This window comes from Sceloporus occidentalis, unplaced genomic scaffold, assembly GCF_023333645.1.
Source record: "Sceloporus occidentalis isolate IW3139 unplaced genomic scaffold, rSceOcc1.0.p SCAF_29, whole genome shotgun sequence".
Taxonomy (NCBI): Eukaryota; Metazoa; Chordata; class Lepidosauria; order Squamata; family Phrynosomatidae; genus Sceloporus; species Sceloporus occidentalis.
In genome coordinates, this window is record NW_028317009.1 from 10,977,153 (window position 1) to 10,987,065 (window position 9,913).

At 49.1% G+C, this 9,913-nt stretch overlaps 1 protein-coding gene across 1 annotated transcript; it reads right to left on the reverse strand.

Moving 5' to 3' along the window:
• Positions 1 to 1,675: 1,675 nt before the first annotated feature.
• Positions 1,676 to 3,482, reverse strand: LOC149299335 (E3 ubiquitin-protein ligase SIAH1-like). Its single transcript, XM_089486516.1, has 2 exons — positions 3,392 to 3,482; positions 1,676 to 2,526 (listed from the first exon to the last, which is right to left on the reverse strand). Exons 1-2 carry the CDS (start codon positions 3,480 to 3,482, stop codon positions 1,676 to 1,678), a joined length of 942 nt encoding a protein of 313 aa, XP_089342642.1.
• Positions 3,483 to 9,913: the final 6,431 nt, after the last annotated feature.

Sequence of the window (9,913 nt, forward strand, 5' to 3'; positions counted from 1 at the left end):
TAGTCTGGTGACGTTAACTCGTGTAGATCCAGTATCTTTGAGACCTGTCCTTTAAATGCTGAAACAAGGAATGGGAATTGTAAAGCGTGGATGGGGGTCCTGCATTTATTTTATATACAGTCACATACCCCAAATAAAAAATACTATCCGCTGGATGGTCTGTGAGGCTTACCGCCGCGCGCAGGAGCTCATAAATCAGGAGAGAGAACGCTTCTTCATTGCTGAAGCATTTCTTTTATTAATAGAACATGAGGCAGAGCTTGGGATACTCTTTGTATTCGATAACATCACGAGACCAAAAACATTTTTAAACAAGACAGGATCTTTGCTATCCGAGTCTCTAATCAGTAACTCATCCAACGCTAACTGAGGTCAAACGTTAAAATGAACAATCACCCTAACAATGTGCACCCGGGGGAGCCCTTAGAGGGGGCTTTAAATACACCGGCCCGTATAGAGAAACAGACCCCATGTCAGCACAATAGGCAACTCGTAAGTGTAACGGTATTAAAGTTTGTATCTGACAGACAAGTAAAGGGCATACACTGCAGACCACAGATGCACTCCCATCACCCCTAGCCACAATTAGCCTAAAACCAAGTAGCACAGGGGTATTTAAACTTACGCTTTTTCTGAAGAAAAAAGCCAAACAAATCCCATCCAGTACTGAACGATTACACAAATGAAAGCCAAGAGCTGGTAGTTTGCCAAATAGACATTTAAACCACATTTATAAAAAGATGGAGAACGTCCCCAGACAGCTCTTTAACAATATCTGCTTTCACTTATATTTGTCAGACAATGAATTCTTGCGCTACAAAAACAAATCCACCCTTTTTACTGAAACAGCCCAAAAACTATCCTCGCATCCGGAAGCAAATCGCACTTTGAAATATTTTCTTTCAAGACAGGACAAAAAAAACGAGCGTTCCATAAACCAAACACTGCGTCGTCAAACAGTCATCCAGCGGGGGGATGTAACTCCCTAAATACAGGGCTTACCACCGTCAATTAACTACAATTCCTACGATCCCTTAATGAGCATGAATAGCCACGTCACCCGTCATCCTCTAACTGCAACCAAAAATCAATCTCTTAGCTTTCCTCCAAATCATACCAGCCAACGGGTAAACGGAGAAAACCTTTTCCAAATAAAACAAAAAATAACATTAAACCACAACGGATGCGTAGCAAACATGTACCCAAAAAAACCTTCATTACAGAAAAAGTCAAATTTATTGAATGAAAAACTAGAAGTTAATAAAAATTAGCAATACACTGAAAATGTACAGACAGCAGCAGTGCTATATAGTGACTTACAAATGAGGGGCGCAGCGGCGTCACGCCGCGCACAATGGCTTCTCCGTCACAGGAGGGGAAGAAACAAACTGGGTTTCACTGTACAAACTACAAACACAAATTCGGGATTATTTTACACGTTCATTTTTTGACTTTAATTTTTAATTTTTGTAAAGATTTTCTGTTTAAATACAAAAGATGCCCAGCGTGGGTGCCTTTATACGTTTATATCTCTCTCTCAGTGGTTTAGGAGTTTAAATATTAGTGTTTCTACATGCAACGTGCAGCCCCGGCTCCTCGGCTGCCTGTTTAATGGTAACTGGTGTGGGGGGGGGGGGATTTTGAACACTGGCCCTGGAAGTGTCTGAATACAGTCTCAGCACATGGAGATGGTCACGTTAATCCCCAAATTGCCGTTTTCTGCAAAGAGCTGTGCAATGCTGGTATCAAAAACTAGGCAGTCACTGTTCATTATGGCCGTCGCAATTCCCTCGTGAATGGAGCGCGGCGTGGCTTCCCAAGTCAGCCTCCTCCGGTGGCCGTTTAGCTCCAGCCGGTAGGCGAAGTTCTCCGCTTGCTTGCGCGTTCCTATTAGTTGTACAATCGCAAAGAACTGTTGGTGCCCGTCGTATTTCTCTTGTTTTTCCAAGACCAACATGAAATGAAAGCCAAAGCACGACTGCATCATGACCCAGTCCACGGCACCCGGGAGATTAATGTCCGTAGCCAGAAAGACAATATCCTCTCCTTGTAACGTTGTTATAGACTTATGCTGATGCATTAGATGGGGCATTACTGCATCCAGGGAGCCCTGCCATTTGCACGAAGCTCCGGGGCAGGGGCAGGAGTAAGGTCTGAACTCGCACAGCTCCTCGTGATCCGCTTTTTCCGTGTGGGGTAAGGTTATCTCGCATCCAGAACTGGCGTATTTGCAGGGGAAGAGAACGGAGTTGGCGACCTTCTCCATCGCCAGGTTACGGATGGAGCCCAGGGGGCCCCTGCAGGTCGGACAGCATGTGAGCTTCGGCCGGCAGTTGCTGCAGACGAGGTGTCCGCTTTGACACTGGAGGATGGGTGGCAGCACATAGTCGAAGCACACGGGGCATTCGAAGAGACTGGCCAAGTCATTGTTGGAGGCAGTCGTTCCCGTGAGGGCCGGTACTCGCTGGGATGGAGGACACTTGGAAGTACCAGTCGGGATGGCTGTAGCAGTCTGACGGCTCATTTCTGTAAGGAAGACGGGAAAAGTAATTAGCGTTAATGAAACGGCCGTAAAGGAGTGAACACAGAATGACAAACAATCATTAATCCTGAACAGCAGACCCGGCACACCCAGGACTGGAATATCAGTCTGAGCAACTACAGCCCACTACAAACCAGAAATGTACCCAAACCCGGGGGGGGACCCTGCAGCCCACTACAAACCAGATATACACCCAAACCCGGGGGGACCCCGCAGCCCACTATAAGCCAGATATACACCCAAACCCACTGGGTAAATTAAGACAGACCCCTGCAGCCCACTACTAACCAAAAACACACCTAGACCCAGATGGACCCCCGCAGCCCACTACAAACCAGAAATGCACCCAAACCAGTAGGGACCCCAGCAGCCCACTATAATCCACTACAACCCAGATATACACGCAAACCCACAGAGCTAAACCAAAGGGGGACCCCCGCAGCCCACTATAATCCACTACAACTCAGAAATACACCCCAATCCACTGAGCTAGAGCTAAAGGGGGACCCCCGCAGCCCACTGTAATCCAGCCAACACAGGGGAGTCTCAGGGCCCCATTAAGTAACTTTTCACATGGCTTAAGCCATCAGATGGCCCGTGTCCGGTGCCAAAGCTCCAGCCCCTGCCACGTCCCCGTGGGTCCTGCCTGACCGAGGCACGGCACAGACAGACGGGGAGCAGTGTTATTACGGTCTCCCTAACACCGAATACTCCAATACGAGCCGATTACCGGCCGCGATAATCACAGACAACGCCTCTACAGACGCGTAAACCCGCGTGGGGGCAGCAGCAGCTCCAGGAAAGACTAGTGGCAGCGCGAGCCGGGGGTGATCCTGCCCCGGGCATTACCTTTGCGTTTCCTGGGCTCAGTCCCGGACATGCAGGTGAGGAGTACCCCTTTCCATGAGTAGAGCACGCGGTGAGTGGCCTTGCCGGTCATGGGGAGTGAAGCAGAACCCGGCGCTGCCCCGGCCCCATCATGCACTAGCCTCCCCGGGAATCGCAGCAGCTCCAAGCGCGGCCACACCCGCAAGAGGGAGACGGAGCATGCGCACTGCACCCCCTACATCATATCCGCGGCACGGACCGCCCCTAGCCTTAGTCATCGCCCACACCGGCAGGGTGTGACCAGCAGACAGGAGGAGACGGCATGCAGACCCTCCCCCTGCCCTACATTACCCCACCCCTGATATTTTCTAAACAACATACCCTCCCGTTACATTACCCACAGCTATGACCCCCCCTGCCGTTACATTACCCACAGCTATGACCCCCCCTCCCGTTACATTACCCACAGCTATGACCCCCCCTGCCGTTACATTACCCACAGCCATGACCCCCCCCTGCCGTTACATTACCCACAGTTATGCACCCCCCCTGCCGTTACATTACCCACAGCTATGCACCCCCCCTGCCGTTACATTACCCACAGCCATGACCCCCCCCTGCCGTTACATTACCCACAGCTATGCACCCCCCCTGCCATTACATTACCCACAGCTATGCACCCCCCCCTTGTCGTTACATTACCCACAGCTATGCACCCCCCCCTTGTCGTTACGTTACCCACAGCTATGCACCCCCCCCTTGTCGTTACGTTACCCACAGCTATGCACCCCCCCTGCCGTTACATTACCCACAGCTATGCACCCCCCCTGCCGTTACATTACCCACAGCTATGCACCCCCCCCGCCGTTACATTACCCACAGCTATGCACCCCCCCCGCCGTTACATTACCCACAGCTATGACCCCCCCCTCTCCCCTTATGGTATTAACAGCCCCTGTGACCCCTCCCCTAATCTTACACACAGCAGACCGTCATATACGGACGAGACCCGCCCCCTATTCTGCACACTTCCTCATGGCTCAGAGTAATGAGATGGGGAGATAGATGTGAACTGGAAGGAAAGGGCCCCCAGGGACCCATTAGATACCTGCACTCACAGGCCAGGCTGCCAGACATCCCATTATTTATGGCTCATTTCATTAACTGAAAGCCCAAGGAACAACCCCTCCACCAATGCACATCTACTGCCCGTTACACGTCTAATACACGCCACAAACACAACGGCCCAAATCCACACAAATGAACAATGACACAAAACACTACCTAATGTGACCCCAAACCATACGATACCCTGACTGTTACGTATTTAGGAAGGGGGATTGCTGGCCCTCCTCAAACGTTTTACTAAATCCAGGCACCTATTTTAAAAGGGTTTGTACACCACTGCAGAATATGACGGCGCTACATAAAACAAAACTAATAATATAGGCATTCCCTCCCCAACCTCAGCATCTAACTTACTCAGGGGATGATTTCATGAACCAAAAATATTTCTGCCGCAACACACAAAAGGGGGGGGAGCACATATATGACCCCGGTGCAAAACATGTCTCTTCTCACCAAGAATCGCACAATAAAGGGGGACGTTACTTTGTATTCACCACAATCCCCACATAAACACGAACAACCAGCAAGACATGACATCGTTCTGGTGGCAAAAGGGTTAAAATTCACTGTCTGCCCTAGACCGGAAATAGTGATAAAAATATCCACCCTTAAAACCCCCGCAATTAACTATAATGATAACTAATATAACGCTGCCACCACCAAGACAATTTATACATGGGGTCCTTGAACTCAATTAAGGAATATTTATTATGAACAAAAACAGTGCATCCAAAAAACATGATAAACAGATTATTTACACCAAACAGATAAAAATAAAAAGGAGAAATGACAGAAAACCCAACTACTCACTTGAGCGGTAAAGTAACAGTTTTTCTGTCCGTAGGGCTCCGGAAAGATGGCGACTTACTCAAAAGTAGATCTTGGCCCCTAGTAAGCCCCCCGACCAATTTCCTCTAATTCATTTCATAACCAGTTCATCTCGAGTTTCCAATCCGGCCCAGAGGGGGTATAAGCGGAGGGCAGGGGTACCTATAATATGTGTTGGATATGACCCTGGAAAGAATCCATTATCTATGAGGGCATCCAGGCATGGTGGATCACTCAGCAAGTAGACGTAACGGCACCTCCGCTGTAACATTTCACACCTTGCAGAGGGCCGGGTTGGAGTCTGAGCTTCAAAAGAGAAAATTATCTTATAATAACAGGGGTGTCCAACATGTGCCCTGCTACTTACCAGTGGGAGGGTCTTTTGTACTGCAAAGAGGAAGCGGAACCCAGCAGAGTTCACGTGACATCACATGACTCTGCTCCAGTCCTGCTTCCTCTGTTCATTACCAGAGAACGCAGAGGGAGGCCGCGCCCCCTGCTGAAGTCTGTGAGCGGCATCGAGGAGTTGCAGTGCAGGTAAGGGGGTGGGGAGGGTGTTTGAATGAGTATGCGTGATTGAGGGAATGAATGAGTATATGAATGAATGAGTGTGTGTGATAGCATGGATGTGTAAGTGCTGGAACCTAGGCATGATGGGACTGTGATTGCGGTTAGCAATCACACTCCTATCATGCCAAGTCAGCCAGTACATGCTGAAACCTAGCTAGCTGCCCCCCTTGTGTATTGATGCTGCCAGCAGTATGGGGTCTGCACATCACTTACTGCCACCCTGTACCAGCATGTACTGACTGACTTGGCATGATAGGACTTTGATTGCTAACAGCAAGCACAGTCCCATCATGCCTAGGTACCAGCATTAACTCGTTGCCTGGGTATGATAGGAGTGTGATTGCTGTTAATCACACTCCTATCATGCCAAGTAATTTGCTAATTTTTTTTGTCCAATTATGTTGTGTTACCTACTTTTATTAAAAATGTGAGTTTTTATTATTATTTTTAAAGGTGGGGTGTCCTTTTTGGTTTTGGCTAAGTGAATGTTTTGGTCCAGAAGTTTCATTTTAGTTCATCCCTAGAATAAATAGAACTATTTCATTTTTAATTATCCTGAATTTGTAGTCACAAAACTTTCTAGGCCCAGAAATCAGTGAGAGGAAGAGTAAAGGTTTTGTGTCATTTTACTTTATTTTAATCTGCATATTTTATTAAAGGCCATATTTTCTCACAGTGAAAAATGGGTTCGGCCCTCGCACGTATACAATTCTGATGAAGTGGCCCACTGCAGAAAAAACTTGGACACCCCTGTTATAAGACCTTTTTCCACCACATGCCTATACAATCGAATTAACCCCTCTCATGCTGAAATTAACCATACCATCTCTACCAGGTCCATGTATGCCCTACACAAGTTGGCGCGGCCGGCACCAACTGAAAAGATATTTCTTATCGGATGTCTCGAGCTTTTCTCTCCTGGCCTTTGGAGCGGATAACGGCTCGTTGCGGGAACACACGGCCCACTGACGAGACAAAGTCACACTGTGGTGTAATCTACAACGCAGGGCCCGATAACAGGCAAGAGCGGACCGAGCATAACATATCCATCAAGAGGTAAATAAGCTTAGCGTCCGCTTGTATTAAATATGACACACAGGGGTTCCACCTATATAAATCAAACCGCTGCAGTGGCGAAGGGGCTTGGCGTATACACGGGGCCCCGGACGCAATGGGCAGCAGGGGGTCCGCGCGGGGCAGCTTCATTCTCCTCCAGTAACATGTTACGGGGGATTTAGCCAGAGGAACGTGGATCATTGTTACCAGGCATGCATTATAATTGCTTATAGCTTGTGAAATAATAAGGCAGAAAACGATGAATAAAGTCACATGTGAAGGGCTAACGAATAACATGCAGTGTATTCACAGGCTACCCCCGTCACTTCCTTTCGAGGGCCACTCACTTGAGTCTAAGCAGCTGCCAGCTTCCAGCATAGCACACGTCCTCGACGCAGATCAGTAACAGAGGGATCGCCGCTCATATGCCACAGAAGGGTCCTGAAAGAAAGTGACATCATATGTGACCTCACACAGAGCACCAGCTCCCTCCCTCGTAGCGGCAGGTAATGCGCATCTATGTATTTACCCCAGTATTTACCACCATCATGGGCGATTACCATTCCCCGAGCCACCTTTAAGGGGGCGATTATAGGGGAAAGTTCAGCGGGATCACTGCAAAAACGCAGAACCAAATGTATGCAAAATGAGTTAACGCATCCCTCGCGGCGACATATCAGCCTCTTCACCCCCCCCTCGCGGCGACATATCAGTTTCTTCACCCCCCCCTCGCGGCGACATATCAGCCTCTTCACCCCCCCCCTTGCGGCGACATATCAGCCTCTTCACCCCCCCCCTTGCGGCGACATATCGGCCTCTTCACCCCCCCCCTCGCGGCGACATATCGGCCTCTTCACCCCCCCCCCTCGCGGCGACATATCGGCCTCTTCACCTCCCCCCCTCGCGGCGACATATCGGCCTCTTCACCCCCCCTCGCGGCGACATATCGGCCTCTTCACCCCCCCCCGCGGTGACATATCGGCCTCTTCACCCCCCCCCCCCCCTGCGGCGACATATCGGCCTCTTCACCCCCCCTCGCGGCGACATATCGGCCTCTTCACCCCCCTCGCGGCGACATATCGGCCTCTTCACCCCCCCCCCCCCCCGCGGTGACATATCGGCCTCTTCACCCCCCCCCCCCCCGCGGCGACATATCGGCCTCTTCACCCCCCCCCCCCTCGCGGCGATCGCTAAAACCCAGCATGGGATCATTTACAGACTCGATACCGGAGATGTGCATAGAGAAAGGGGATTTCTCATCGCTTATTGAAAGGACCTCAATCAGACATCACGTTCCACGTACCCAGTCACATCCACTGAAACATATATGATATATACATATATTTATCATGGACACAGAACATGAATTCCTTACTCACTTCACCCCCCCAGCCACAGGTAAGAATATAAAAACTTTAGTCCAATTTAAGGCAAATGGACCGGTAAGTGAAGCCGCCGCAGTGATTTATCAGGTTTTATTGTAAATTCATTACATTTGCGAATGTCATTTCAATTGGCTCCAGGAATGGCAGCCCCCGGCCCGGCACCACTAACGAGATCCATAACGAGAAGAGCCCAAGAAACATCCACGGTAAGCAAAGATTTCGCTTTCAATGCTCAACGTGTTTGCGTCTTATAATAAATAGTCATTGATTTTAAGGGAAACCGTCTAACCAAAGTACATGCTTTTGTAATTTCCCAGCATGCACCTGACTACGCGACGTGTGTTGGTTAACATCAAAAAGCATAAAACCTGTCGTCAGGGTTGCGGTATTTAAAACAGGTTACAAAGTGTTACAGGGGCCGAACCGCTAAACAAAACATCCGTTTTCTGTTTCTATGGCAACAACCCATCAGTACTTTTGTCACCCGACAACTGAGTATTCCAAGATAAACTTACAAATCAGGCAAAAAACAACCGGGAAGGAACTCGTTTCTAGAGCATTTCGTTCAAATAAGTTAGAAACGGATCGGTTACGTTTCATAAAGGGGGAGATTCCGCCTCAGCAGAAGAGAACATTTTTAAATGCAGACCTTGTTACTAAGAAGTTGAACGCCGCCATACGAACGCATAGAGACAATAACGGGCCCCTTCAGCCACCCGCGGCACGCATGGCTCCAGAGCTACTTTATGGCAGATTTGTGACAGAAACTGAGAATTCAGCGCATGACCCAATAAATGTAAAAACGCATTTGAATAGCAGCGCACAAAGCAGAAGCAAAAACAGAACCCACGGACGCACAGACACACAACAAAACCACCGGAAAAACAGAATATCGGCTCTGGCAAAACGCGTTACATCACCGGCATGCTAAATAAAAACAGCACTTCCCGACAGCAAGAAAAAAAATCTAACAAACAGATTAACAAAAACACAACAAGATAATCAGAAACACATCCCTTCCGACCGCAAGCGGCACACATCACTCTCAGCCACATAGGTTGGAACAATAGAAGTGTCAGACCGGCAGGAATGCATTCAGTCCCCGCCATGTTGGCAGAACAGACGTTCTGTAGACAACAAAGCCAGCGACAGTCCAAGTAAACAGCGCATCCCCGCCGCACAGAGGCACAAAGGGGGCCCGGGAGACGCAGCGGGGACCCTCCTTACGGGGACCGAGGACACGGATAAAGGGAGAGCAAAGAATGGATTGGGCTGCAGGCCTCAGGCTGGCAACACAAGAGAATTCACTACGGGATACACAATAAACACACACGCATGCTTACCGGGACACCTCCAACATACAAAGGATCACCGCTGGATTAACCCATACAGTGCCACACTGCCACCCAGGAATTAACCCTTATAGTGACAATTTGTCTTTGCCTTTTTTTAAAACATAGCAACAGGTTTTGTTTGGGGTTTCATGGGAATTTTGGTGTTTTCTGTACATGTCACCGGCTTATGTTGTTACTGATCATCCTTCTACAGCCAAGACAACTAGTGTGCAACACAACAG